The following is a 13,874-nucleotide window of genomic DNA, read 5'->3' on the forward strand; positions in this document are numbered from 1 at the left end:
CCTTTCTTAATTTGAATGCGTGTCTAAGCAATGGACTAATAAAACTGTATATTTTATTGATTGGACAAAGTCTTAGGGCAGAGTCACACTGCCGTATTTGTTGTCCCAGAATCGGATTGTAAAACTCGCACTGGCTGCCACCTCTCCTGACCTGAGCTTGACAGCTGCATAGTAATCCATCACGCTGTCATGCTCAGGTCAGGAGAGGTGGCGGCCAGTCCGTTCAGTGCGATGCGATTGTCGCAGGAGAAATACACCAGTGTGACTCTGCCTTACTCCTTTTTTACTTAAGGCTGTGTGCACATGTTGAAATTTTTAAGCGTTTTTGCCGTGATACTGCTTAAAAAACACATACAGAACACGGGCAGCACGGTGGCTCAGATGTTGTCCTTGGTGGGTCCTGGGTTCGAATCCCACCAAGGACAACATCTGCAAGGAGTTTGTATGTTCTCCCCGTGTTTGCGTGGGTTTCCTCCGGGCACTCCGGTTTCCTCCCACACTCCAAAGACATACTGATAGGGAATTTAGATTGTGCGCCCCATCGGGGACAGTGATGAAAATGTGTGCGAATTGTAAAGCGCTGCGGAATATGTTAGCGCTATATAAAAATAAAGATTATTATTATTTACAGAACGCCCCCCATGCATTCCTATGGCATTCCGCAAATGCTGTGATTTTTTCCGCGGCGGAATCGCATCGTGGAAAAAAAAACGCATTATGCTCATTCTTTGAGGAATTCCGAAAAGAATTGCCGCGATTCCGCACCCATAGGAATGCATGAGATCCGCTTACTTCCCGCATTTGGCTATGCCCACCAAGCGCAAAGTGAGCAGCTCATGTGCGGATGGTACCCACGGTGTGGAGGAGAGGAGACTGTCCTCCATGCCCTGGGTACCATATCCCTGTAACAAAAAAATAATAAAAATCGGGTTATATTTACCTTCCGGCGTCCAGCGCAGCCTTCCAGGGCCTCAGCGATGCTCCCAGTAATGCCTTGCCGCAAGGATCTGTGATGATGTACGATCTCGCGAGACCGCTACAGTATCGCCGGACTTTACGTCATCAAAGGTCTCGCAAGGCATTACTGGGAATGGAAGCATCACTGAGGCCCGGGAAGGCTGGGCGAGACGCCGGAAGGTGAATATAACCCGTTTATTTTTAACATTCTATCTTTAACTATTGATGCTGCATAGGCAGCGTCAATAGTAAAAGGTTGGAAAGTGCTTGAATTTCGCATGCGAAAATCACGGGAAAAACGCAAAAAAAAGTGCAAAAAGACGCAAAAAAAACCTGCACGTTTTTCCTGGGAAGAAGTGCGTTTTTTTTCTGCATACGTGGGCACATAGCCTCAAAGAGATATATATTTTGAAGGAATTGTGTTAGTACAAATCCTTACGGGGTTAAAGAATTGCCAAAGCCCTCCAGACAATGCCTGCGCATGCGCAGTGCCACTCCATCCGCTTCTAGGGGTCCTATGGCTAGGTACTGCTTCACCCCTCACAGGATGTACTGGCACCGGCTATGTACCGGACTTCAGATGACACAGTGGGGTCATAGAGGGCTCACACACCGTACCCGTGCACACCATAAAGCCCGCATCACCTTCCCGCGTATAGCTGAGTGACCACACCCGCTGCCTGTCAGCACAGCGCCGCTCCATAGTCACCTGACCGCTGTCTGTGTCACACGTGACTCTGACGTCACCAGACGCGCACTGGCGGCAAGTGATGAATGTGCATCTGAACTGGATACGGTACGTGCGTGCAGAATATTGGGGGGGGGGCTCAGTCGTGCGTGTACAATACAATAGGGGGGGCTCAGCTGTGTGTGTGGGATATGGGGGGCTTAGCGTGCGTACAGAACTGGGGGTGAGGCTCAGCCGTGCGTGTAGAATGGGGGGGGCTCAGCCGTGCGTGTAGAATGGGGGGGGGGGCCTCAGCCTTGCGTGTAGAATGGGGGCCCTCAGCCGTGCGTGTAGAATGTGGGGGGCATCAGCTGTGTGTGTAGAATGTGGGGGGGGCCCCCTCAGGCGTGTGTGTAGAATGTGGGAGGGGGGCTCAGTCGTGCGTGTACAATACAATTAGGGGGGGCTCAGCTGTGTGTGTGGGATATGGGGGGGGCTCAGCCGTGCGTGTGCAATACAATGGGGGGCTTAGCCGTGCGTACAGAACTGGGGGTGAGGCTCAGCCGTGCGTGTAGAATGGGGGGGGGGGCTCAGCCTTGCGTGTAGAATGGGGGGGGCTCAGCCTTGCGTGTAGAATGGGGGGGGCCTCAGCCTTGCGTGTAGAATGTGGGGGGCATCAGCTGTGTGTAGAATGTGGGGGGGCCCCCCTCAGCCGTGCGTGTAGAATTGGGGGGGGGGTGCTCAGCCGTGCGTGTAGAATGGGGGGGGGTGCTCAGCCGTGCGTGTAGAATGGGGGGGGGGGGGGGTGCTCAGCCGTGCGTGTAGAATGGGGGGGGGGGGGTGCTCAGCCGTGCGTGTAGAATGGGGGGGGGGGTGCTCAGCCGTGCGTGTAGAATGGGGGGGGGGGTGCTCAGCCGTGCGTGTAGAATGGGGGGGGGGTGCTCAGCCGTGCGTGTAGAATGGGGGGGTGCTCAGCCGTGCGTGTAGAATGGGGGGGTGCTCAGCCGTGCGTGTAGAATGGGGGGGTGCTCAGCTGTGTCTGTAGATTGGGGGGGGCTCAGCTGTGTCTGTAGATTGGGGGGGGCTCAGCTGTGTCTGTAGATTGGGGGGGGCTCAGCTGTGTCTGTAGATTGGGGGGGGCTCAGCTGTGTCTGTAGATTGGGGGGGGGCTCAGCTGTGTCTGTAGATTGGGGGGGGGCTCAGCTGTGTCTGTAGATTGGGGGGGGGGGGGCTCAGCTGTGTCTGTAGATTGGGGGGGGGGCTCAGCTGTGTCTGTAGATTGGGGGGGGGCTCAGCTGTGTCTGTAGATTGGGGGGGGCTCAGCTGTGTCTGTAGATTGGGGGGGGGGCTCAGCTGTGTCTGTAGATTGGGGGGGGGGCTCAGCTGTGTCTGTAGATTGGGGGGGGGCTCAGCTGTGTCTGTAGATTGGGGGGGGGGCTCAGCTGTGTCTGTAGATTGGGGGGGGGCTCAGCTGTGTCTGTAGATTGGGGGGGGGGCTCAGCTGTGTCTGTAGATTGGGGGGGGGGCTCAGCTGTGTCTGTAGATTGGGGGGGGGGCTCAGCTGTGTCTGTAGATTGGGGGGGGGGGCTCAGCTGTGTCTGTAGATTGGGGGGGGGGCTCAGCTGTGTCTGTAGATTGGGGGGGGGGCTCAGCTGTGTCTGTAGATTGGGGGGGGGGGGCTCAGCTGTGTCTGTAGATTGGGGGGGGGGGCTCAGCTGTGTCTGTAGATTGGGGGGGGGGGCTCAGCTGTGTCTGTAGATTGGGGGGGGGGGCTCAGCTGTGTCTGTAGATTGGGGGGGGGGGCTCAGCTGTGTCTGTAGATTGGGGGGGGGGGCTCAGCTGTGTCTGTAGATTGGGGGGGGGGGCTCAGCTGTGTCTGTAGATTGGGGGGGGGGGGCTCAGCTGTGTCTGTAGATTGGGGGGGGGGGGCTCAGCTGTGTCTGTAGATTGGGGGGGGGGGCTCAGCTGTGTGTGACCAGTGCTGAGAACTTTGCAGCTGATGGCACCTTCCTGGGATATTGGCGAGGGTGCCCATGACTATGATCCATGTGATTGGCTAGGGGCATGGATCCTGGCTTTATTATAAAGGCTGGGCCTGTGGTGGGCTCTCCTTATGCTTGTGGTTCCCTTTCCTGACAATCCGCTTGCATTGTGCTTTGGAGCCAGGTTTAGCATAGCTGTAGGGAAAGCTCCCATTAATAGATCCATCATGGAAAAGCTGATGAGGTTTTTGCTAGATGGATCGCTGTTTGGGGATTTGCACATGATGTCTTTTCCAGATTCTCTCCGGACCCACCTGAAATAATGCTACAAAACTGCATAAAGAATGAGCATAATCCATAGCAATGTCAGAACGCCTTCCTATGAGCATGTTCCATCTTTTGTCACTTCTTGCCCACATGAGGCTTCACAAACTGTAGTTTCTAGAAGTAGTGACCTGAAGAGATTTCTGAAAAGACTGCAGGTAAAGCTGCCAGCATTCTCCTGAAATGTTCTCTGCTTCATAAATGATGTTACTCAATGAAGAAACCACTAGTGTTTTCTCTATCCGGCAGTTCTCCCGACCCGAGAGTGTCACAGCTTCATGTACTTCTATGCAACTGCCATGCTCGGGTTGGGAGAGCCACAGCTAGTCCGAGCATTGCATTCTGCTCTCAGTCCGACTTATACTCAGTGAGGTTATTAGTAGCTGTCTGAGGACTGTTCTACAATGCTGAATGCACTTGGACACACACATCATCAAGATCCTCTGCTGGCAGCGATCTTGTCAACCAAAGATGTCTGGAGACACTGCAGGCCATGATTTCATGTTGAGGCCACGCAGGCTGCTCACAGTAGCATGAGCAGTATGCCACCTGGGGTCATATAGAAATTCGGCTCCTGGAACACTTTGTTTATTGGATCCATATTAAACTCTGCCTATGACATTGAAACCAAAGAATACAGCAGCACACTGTTAGGACGAAGATGGATGCAGTTAATGACATATGGAGTGTATTACTGCTATGCAAAATATACTTATAAAATGAAGGTAGCGCACAGGTTGTGCCCACCACCCACAGCAAGACCAACCTCTCTTTGGTAGGACCCTAAGCCTAATATTTGTTAAATGTGCCTCTCCCGGACTAAAAGCCTACAAATATAAAGGTATACATAACTCCCTCCTAATTTGATATAACACTATTAGGCTATGTTCACACCTTGTGGTTTTTTCAGTGTTTTTTTTTTTTTAATTTAAATATAAAATCAGGTGTTATTTCTATATACTCGTGATATTTTCTGAACACTTATGATTAGTAGGGCAAAGTGCAATAAATAAACTACTATAAGGCAAAGCATTAGGAAATATAAACCAGGACCAAATAATCGGGGAAAATAGATTGAAAATCCTCTGAGAATTGACACATAAGGAAAAACATAACCTGTCAGGGGCTTTAATGCATTAAAATGACGTCTGCTTGATTGGGATATCAGATATGACCCAACTACTGAACCAGGCCTAGTGGATAGACTACAACAAACATGGTGGATACGATTTTAGTTTTTTAATCATTGAAATAATGGTTACATTTTAATAATATTGTCAGTCCACTTCAGTCAGTGAATTTGTTTATATAGTGTATGTACTGGGGTCTCGAGGTCCTCAATCTGTGATGTTTTACAAATACAAAGGGCAGGTAGGGTGTTCTCTATAGAGGTAATAGTCTAAAGTTCATATATTCAATGTTGGCATACATTCTAGCATATACGAGTGCTGCTATATTCCTTGATTTGTGAATTTTGCAGCTGTAGCCGCTGTTCACACTTGCTTTATTCTGTCCGGAGGCAGTCACGTTTTGTTTTCTTTAGCCTATAAGGCCGGGGTCACACTGCGTTTTAGCAGTCCATTAGACAGACTGCGTTACACCACGGCATAATGCGGTGTAACGCAGTCCGTTAACGCTGCCATTGCCCTCCATTGACGGGTGCATAATACAATGCAATACAGTAGTATTAATGAAGTTATTACAGGATCAGGGAGCTAAGAATAAAATAAAACAAACTAACAAGAAAACATTGTCCGTTAGAAAACTCTTATGGCAAATGAATAAAAAACTACAACCCGTATAATTAAATGTACACATTATACAGTGCCTTGCAAAAGTATTCGGCCCTCTGGAACTTTTTAACCTTTTCCCACATATCATGCTTCAAACTTAAAGATACCAAATGTAAATTTCTGGTGAGGAATCAACAACAAGTGGAACACAATTGTGAAGTTGAATGAAATGTATTGGTTATTTTAAATTTTTGTGGAAATTCAAAAACTGAAAAGTGGGGCGTGCAATATTATTCGTCCCCTTTAACTTAATATTTTGTTGCGCCACCTTTTGCTGCGATTACAGATGCAAGTTGCTTGGGGTATGTCTCTATCAGTTTTGTACATGAAGAGACTGAAATTCTTGCCCATTGTTCCTTGACAAACAGCTCGAGCTCAGTGAGGTTTGATGGAGATCGTTTGTGAACAGCAGTTTTCATCTCTTTCCACAGATTCTCGATTGGATTCAGGTCTGGACTTCCTTCGACTTGGCCTTTCTAACAGGTGGATACATTTATTTGTGAACCATTCCATTGTAGATTTTGCTTTATGTTTGGGATCATTGTCTTGTTGGAAGACAAATCTGCGTCTCAGGTCTTTTGCAGACCAACAGGTTTTCTTCGGGAATGGTCCTGTATTTGGCTCCATCCATCTTCCCATCAATTTTAACCATCTTCCCTGTCCCTGCTGAAGAAAAGCCGGCTCAAACCATGATGCTGCCACCACCATGTTTGACAGTGGGGATGGTGTGTTCAGAGTGATGAGCTGTGTTGTCTTTACGCCAAACATATCGTTTGGCATTGTTGCCAAAAAGTTCGATTTTGGTGTCATCTGACCAAAGCACCTTCTTCCACATGGTTGGTGTGTCTCCCAGGTGGCTTGTTGCAAACTTTAAATGACACTTTTTATTGATATCTTTGAGAAATGGCTTTCTTCTTGCCACTCTTCTATTAAGGCCAGATTTGTGCAGTGTACGACTGATTGTTGTCCTGTGGACAGACTGTCCCACCTCAGCTGTAGATCTCTACAGTTCATCCAGAGTGATCATGGGCCTCTTGGATGCATCTCTGATCAATCATCTCCTTGAGATGAAGGTTTAGAGGGACGGCTGAGTCTTGATTGATTGAGTAGATTTGCAGTGGTATGAAACTCCTTCCATTTCAATATGATCGCTTGCACAGTGCTCCTTGGGATGTTTAGTTTAGGAAATCATTTTGTATCCAAATCTGTCTTTAAACTTCTCCACAACAGTATCACGGACCTGACTGTTGTGATCTTTGGTCTTCATGATGCTCTCTGCATCAAACAGAACCCTGAGACTATCACAGAGCAGGTGCATTTATACGGAGACTTGATTACACACAGGTGGATTATATATATCATCATTAGTCATTTAGGACAACAGTGAACTTCTGGAGGAGTTTGCTGCACTGAAAGTAAAGGGGACAAATAATATTGCACGTCCCACTTTTCAGTTTTTGACTTTCCACAAAAATTTTAAATAACCAATAAAATTCGTTAATTATTCCACTTGTTGATTCTTCACCAAAAATTTAAATGTGGTATCTTTGTTTGACGCATGATATGTTGGAAAAGGTTGAAAAGATCCAGGGGGCCGAATACTTTCGCAAGGCACTGTATATTCTATATGGGAAATTCCTAAGTAAAAAAAAGTCACAAAAAATCCTGGATTTGTTGTTTTTGTTCAGTGAAACAAAGGAATTACCATTAACAAAAAGAGTCTTAGAATATGGCAGCACAAAACCAGTTATTTTGGAAAATATGTTTTTATTGTGGAAATATAGTGAAAAGATAAATTTAGTATCGCTGTACGTGAAACGACTTCCAGAAATTATAGCGACATACATAAAGCAAAGGAAACGCTGTAAAAACAAATCTAAAAAAACAACTGGTGAAAAATGAAGTCTTAGCATTCTCGCCCCCAATACTGACACAGCTGGGGACACGCTAAAACGGTCACAGGCCTCCACTTTCAGGTAAGCACAGAACTGGATGCTGTCTCCTCCTGTCCAACCAGGCCACCAACACTGAGTGCAGTGGTCGTAGGGTGTGGAGTGGAGTGTGGAGGACTCGTTTTATGGTTTAGTACCATCGCTGACATTTACAAGGTTTTCATCAGAAATTAGATAAGTATATCCATAGAGGCGCCAGGTGAAAGAAACCTTAGGTGATGTGTCTTTGGTTTCAGAAGTGTAAGTTATTGTTTCCAAGTAGCGGAAAGTACATTTAGATGACACATCTGCTAATTGCTGATTTTTTTTGCTTTTTATTTATCTTAGAAACCCTAATGGCAAACTCCCCTCTCTACGACTATGACAGAGTTGGCCGTCTCTTCTTACAGGCCTTAGGAACTGGTTCTCATGGACTGTTGGCAGCTCACCGGGTTCTCCAGCTTTGCCCAGAGCCATTTCCATGGAGCAATATATTGGAGAATCTTTGCATGAATGTTCCCTACCAAGATGGATTAACTGGGAAATTGATCCTGTAAGAAATATTCTTTTCCGTTGTGTATTTCCTACCAGTCGCCTGATAAACAAGCAAAATGCTCGTCGGTCAAGTGAAATAAGTTTTAAGCCTATTTACAAATCCTTGGTTTCAGCAGAAAATATCCACGTTGCTTACATTTAGGCTGCGTCCACATGGCTTGCTGCAATTTTCCAGAAATTCAGCAAAAACATTGAGGCCAAAAAAGGCAACACAGCTGCTGCTTTATATACAAGTAATGATTCGAGTAAGACTACATTCACACAGTCAGTATTTGACCTCAGTATCTGTAATCCAAACCAGGAGTGGATGATAAATCCAGAAGTGGTGACGTGTTCCTGTTACACTGTACCTCTAATTGTTCCACTCCAGTGTTGCTGATGCAGAATACTGACTGTGTGTTAACTTCGCCTTGGGACAGGTTCAGGCGAACGTATAGAAAAAAAAATTGTTTAGAGTTTCATCCAGAAAAGTGGGGCAATTTTTTTTTTCCAACTTGTCATCCGTGAGCAGTCTGTATATAATCCGTACAGCAGCAGTTATTAAGCATTTATAGTTTCCTATGTTACAGAATTGCAATGTACCCGCAGAAATCTAATGCTGTAGTGCACCCGATTTTTTTTTTTTTATACACCCTTATACTTGAAAGGGTTCATTTGAGAACCTAGTTTGTGCTGCAATTCCTTTCACACGGTAAGTGGAAAAAAAAATTGCTCATCTGCACTGCCTCATTGAGTAACATTGCTTTGAGTTGTGTGAATGAACCCCAAGGGAAATAAATAGGAAGGGAAATTATCTGTAGTGGGTAAATCCTCAGCAATTACTGGTCTGTATGTATACATGCACTACAAAAAACTGCTCTAGCCTGGGGCTGCAGTAACAGCTTTGTTTAGGAAGAGTAATGGCGATAAGAAATTTTGGTGGACATGTCGATTCTGTACGATTAGCTGCATCCTAATTTCATGTCATGATGAACTTTATATTTCTCCATATTTTTGTATTGGTTAGAGGTGACCTATTCACAGTTTTAAGCCATGATTATGCTGTAGTTCACGCTTTGTTGACCCTTGCCGGGATGGTTAAAGGGGTTTTACACTTTTTAAATCATTATGTTCAGGGCTGTGGAGTCGGTACAGTAGTATAATGCAGGATGTGATGTAACGTTTTTCATAAGAATTTGGGAAAATTATGAAATGTCCTATTATGAAATGTCCTAAGTGTCTGTTCTGTTCCTGATCTAAGAAGTTATTATTTATATAGCGCCATTAATTCCATGGTGCTGTACATGAGAAGGGGGGGTTACATACTAAGTTATAGATATCGTTAACAGTAAACAAGTTTCCACAACAAATTTACAATGACAGACTGGTGGTACAGAGGGGAGAGGACCCTGTCCTTGCGGACTTACATTCTACGGGATAGTGTGGAAAAGACAGAAGGTCGGGGGTGCAGCAGCTCTGGTGGTGGTGATGCGGCATCTCAGGCGGTGGTGAGGCGGCAGAATGGTTATTGCAGTCTGTAAGCTTTCCTGAAAAGATGGGTTTTCAGGTTCCGTTTGAAGGATCCGAAGGTGGTGGATAATCGGACGTGTTGAGCAGGGCTGTAGTCTGAGTTGGAGTCGGTATAAAATCCACCGACTCCGACTCCTAAAATATATAATAAATTGGGTACAGTAGTTCAATGCAGAATATGCTGAATATTTTTTCATAGGAATTTGGGAAAGTTATGAAGTGTCCTATAAATGACTGTTCTATTCCTGATCTAAGCCTACATTCACACACAGCGTTTTTCCTGCGTTTTTTGAGGATACGTTTTTCAATTGCAAAAGCAGATCAGCTTTTTAAAAAACCGCATCACCTGAAAGTTTTTTGAGCTCATAGATAATGTTTTCAATAGCAAAAGCAGATTAGAAATCTGCTTTATATATATATATATCCATTTATCCATATCTGTCTATCCATATCATATCTGTACCAAAAAGGATGAAAGCCGGATAGCACACAGACTAACACTCCTTTTTTTATTAGCACCAGTCAGGTACACCTCATAGCTGCCCAAAAGGACGCCCAGGACAGGCATTGCTCGTCTTCAGTAACATCAACTGATAGTTGGAATAAATAGACTGCATTCATCACCACATCTTCTTAAGGTGCAGGCTTTATTCTCAAGTGTAGGGGTGTGAAGTATGAGGTTCTGCAGCAGCTGAGGTGTGCAGTATGAAATTCTGCCCCCCCCCAGGTTTGATCCTGGCTACTCCCATAGTGTGAATGTAGCCTGAGGAGCTAGGCTTTAACTTAGCCGAGCTAAGTCATAGTGTGTGTGTGTGTGTGTATATGTACTGTATGTATTTATGTATGTGTGTGTGTGTGTATATGTATATATATATATATATATATATATATATATATATATATATACATACAGACCAAAAGTTTGGACACACCTTCTCAATCAAAGCGTTTTCTTTATTTTCATGACTATGAAAATTGTAGATTCACTCTGAAGGCATCAAAACTATGAATTAACACGTGGAATTATATAATTAACAAAAAAGTGTGAAACAACTGAAAATACGGTATGTCTTATATTCTAGGTTCTTCAAAGTAGCCACCTTTTGCTTTGATTTCTGCTTTGCACACTCTTGGCATTCTCTTGATGAGCTTCAAGAAGTAGTCACCGGAAATGGTTTTCACTTCACAGGTGTGCCCTGTCAGGTTTAATAAGTGAGATTTCTTGCCTTATAAATGAGGTTGGGACCATCAGTTGTGTTGTGCAGAAGTCTGGTGGATACACAGGTGATAGTTCTACTGAATAGACTGTTAGAATTTGTATTATGGCAAGAAAAAAGCAGCTGAGTAAAGAAAAACGAGTGGCCATCATTACTTTAAGAAATGAAGGTTAGTCAGTCCGAAAAATTGGGAAAACTTTTAGAAAGTGTCCCCAAGTGCATTGGCAAAAACCATCAAGCGCTACAAAGAAACTGGCTCACATGAGGACCGCCCCAGGAAAGGAAGACCAAGAGTCACCTCTGCTGCGGAGGATAAGTTCATCCGAGTCACCAGCCTCAGAAATCGCAGGTTAGCAGCAGCTCAGAATAGAGACCAGGTCAATGCCACACAGAGTTCTAGCAGCAGACACATCTCTACAACAACTGTTAAGAGGAGACTTTGTGCAGCAGGCCTTCATGGTAAAATAGCTGCTAGGAAACCACTGCTAAGGACAGGCCGCAAGCAGAAGAGACTTGTTTGGGCTAGAGAACACAAGGAATGGACATTAGACCAGTGGAAATCTGTGCTTTGGTCTGATGAGTCCAAATTTGAGATCTTTGGTTCCAACCACCATGTCTTTGTGCGATGCAGAAAAGGTGAACGGATGGACTCTACATGCCTGGTTCCCACCGTGAAGCATGGAGGAGGTGCTTTGCTGGTGACACTGTTGGGGATTTAATCAAAATTGAAGGCATACTGAACCAGCATGGCTACCACAGCATCTTGCAGCGGCATGCTATTCCATCCGGTTTGTGTTTAGTTGGACCATCATTTATTTTTCAACAGGACAATGGCCTCAAACACACCTCCAGGCTGTGTAAGGGCTATTTGACCAAGAAGGAGAGTGATGGGGTGCTACGCCAGATGACCTGGCCTCCACAGTCACCAGACCTGAACCCAATCGAGATGGTTTGGGGTGAGCTGGACCGCAGAGTGAAGAAAAAAGGGCCAACAAGTGCTAAGCATCTCTGGGAACTCCTTCAAGACTGTTGGAAGACCATTTCTGGTGACTACCACTTGAAGCTCATCAAGAGAATGCCAAGAGTGTGCAAAGCATTAATCAAAGCAAAAGGTGGCTACTTTGAAGAATCTAGAATATAAGACCTATTTTCAGTTGTTTCACACTTTAATTATATAATTCCACATGTGTTAATTCATTGTTTTGATGCCTTCAGAATGAATCTACAATTTTCATAGTAATGAAAATAAAGAAAACTCTTTGAATGAGAAGGTGTGTCCAAACTTTGGTCTGTACCGTATACATGTACGTGTATACAGTGTATTACATATTTACAATTTATTACAGTTTTTTGTGTTCTAAAGTTGTATTCCAATAAATAGATATTATGTTCTATCTAAATGTCTTGATTATTGGATCATAGAAATGATTAAATGTCTGATGTTCACATTGTACTACAATACATTTTTCACTTAAATATAAGCAATATATGTCGGAGTTGGAGTCGGTGTAAGGGAAATTGAGGAGTCGGAGTCGCAGGTTTGGCATTCCAGAGGATAGGGGATATTCAGTAGAAATCGAGGCAGTTGTGTGAGGAATGAATAAGTGTGGAGGAGAGTAGGAGGTCTTGGAAGGATCGAAGAGTACGTGAGGGAAGATATTGGGAGATTAGTTCAGAGATATAAGGAGGGGAAAGGTTGTGGATGGCTTTGTAGGTCAGTGTTAGTAGTTTGAACTAGATTCATTGGAGAATTGGGAGCCAATGGAGGGATTTGCAGAGGGGAGAGACAGGGGAGTAGCGAGGAGAGAGGTGGATTAGTCGGGCAGCAGAATTGAGGACAGACTGGAGTGGTGCAAGAGAGTTAGTAGGGAGGCCACAGAGGAGGGTGTTGCAGTAGTCAAGGCGGGAGATGATGAGGGCATGTACAAGAGTTTTAGTAGATTGAGGACTAAGGAGGGGACGGATTCTGGAAATATTTTTGAGTTGGAGGCGACAGGAGGTGGCAAGAGATTGGACGTGCGGTTTGAAGGACAGGGCAGAGTCGAGATTTACTCCAAGTCACCGGATTTCAGGTGCGGGAGAGAGCATGATGCCATTTACCATAATAGATAGATCGGGTAGGGAAGATACGTGAGATGGAGGAAAGATAATGAGTTCAGTTTTGTCTACGTTGAGTTTTAGGAAGCGAGAGGTGAAAAAGGTTAGGCTTTTAGTTGAGATGAATCTGCGCTGCACGTTATGTACATGCTCAGTAGTGAGGCAGTGCTGAGGAGCCGGCATCGGAGGTTTGGCTTACCGGCTCCACAGCCCCGGTATATATGCCATCAGTATGGAGACTCAACCAAGCACCCTTGCCAGTCAACTGTTTTAAGGGGCTCCTGGCAAGCGCTGCAGCCTGTCCTTGTTTTTTCTGCATACCATGGCCAGAGTTGCAGCTGTATTGACAGATGCAGTGTTATCTCATGCACTTCTGTAGAACGATCATGCAATACCCTGGACATCTGCTCCCATTTATACGGCATGTAGGTAAACAGCTGACAAGGTTGCGGTGCACACTAAATGTTGTGGCCTTTGTTTTTACAGCGGATTGGTGGAGGTTCAGAGATCGGACCCCATCTAAGAATAGGACATCTATATTCTGACTTTGGAAAATTCCTTAAGGGGAATCTGTTACCCCTTTTTTCGAATATGAGCTGCTGGCACCGCCATCAGGGGCTTATCTACAGAATTCTGTAATGCTGTAGATAAGCCCCTAATGTAACCTGAAAGAGAATTAAAAGGACTTAGATTATACTCACCGGGGGGCGGTCCGGTCTTGATCCGAAGGATGTTGCAGTCCGGCGCCTCCCATCTTCATACGATGCCGTCCTCTTTCCTTCCTGTCGTGGCTCCAGCGCAGGTGCACTGCTCTACCCTGTTGAGGGCAGAGCAGAATACTG

General features: G+C 45.5%; 1 protein-coding gene across 4 annotated transcripts in view; it reads left to right on the plus strand.

Moving 5' to 3' along the window:
- Positions 1-1,487: 1,487 nt before the first annotated feature.
- The window catches only part of FANCE (FA complementation group E), a 133,957-nt gene continuing 121,570 nt past the window's right edge, over positions 1,488-13,874 (plus strand). Inside the window, exons 1-3 of one of the 4 annotated variants that reach the window (XM_073575579.1) lie at positions 1,489-1,753; positions 6,155-6,206; positions 8,003-8,207. In XM_073575579.1, the coding sequence (XP_073431680.1) occupies positions 8,011-8,207 (197 nt within the window). In that variant the 5' untranslated portion in view covers positions 1,489-1,753; positions 6,155-6,206; positions 8,003-8,010. Of the gene's footprint in view, positions 1,754-3,638; positions 4,089-6,154; positions 6,207-8,002; positions 8,208-13,874 lie in introns of those variants that run through there. The other 3 variants (XM_073575581.1, XM_073575578.1, XM_073575580.1) reach the window with 3 other exon arrangements.

Source organism: Dendrobates tinctorius, unplaced genomic scaffold (assembly GCF_039654945.1).
Source record: "Dendrobates tinctorius isolate UK_male_01 unplaced genomic scaffold, ASM3965494v1 ptg000045l, whole genome shotgun sequence".
NCBI classification, from domain to species: domain Eukaryota; kingdom Metazoa; phylum Chordata; class Amphibia; order Anura; family Dendrobatidae; genus Dendrobates; species Dendrobates tinctorius.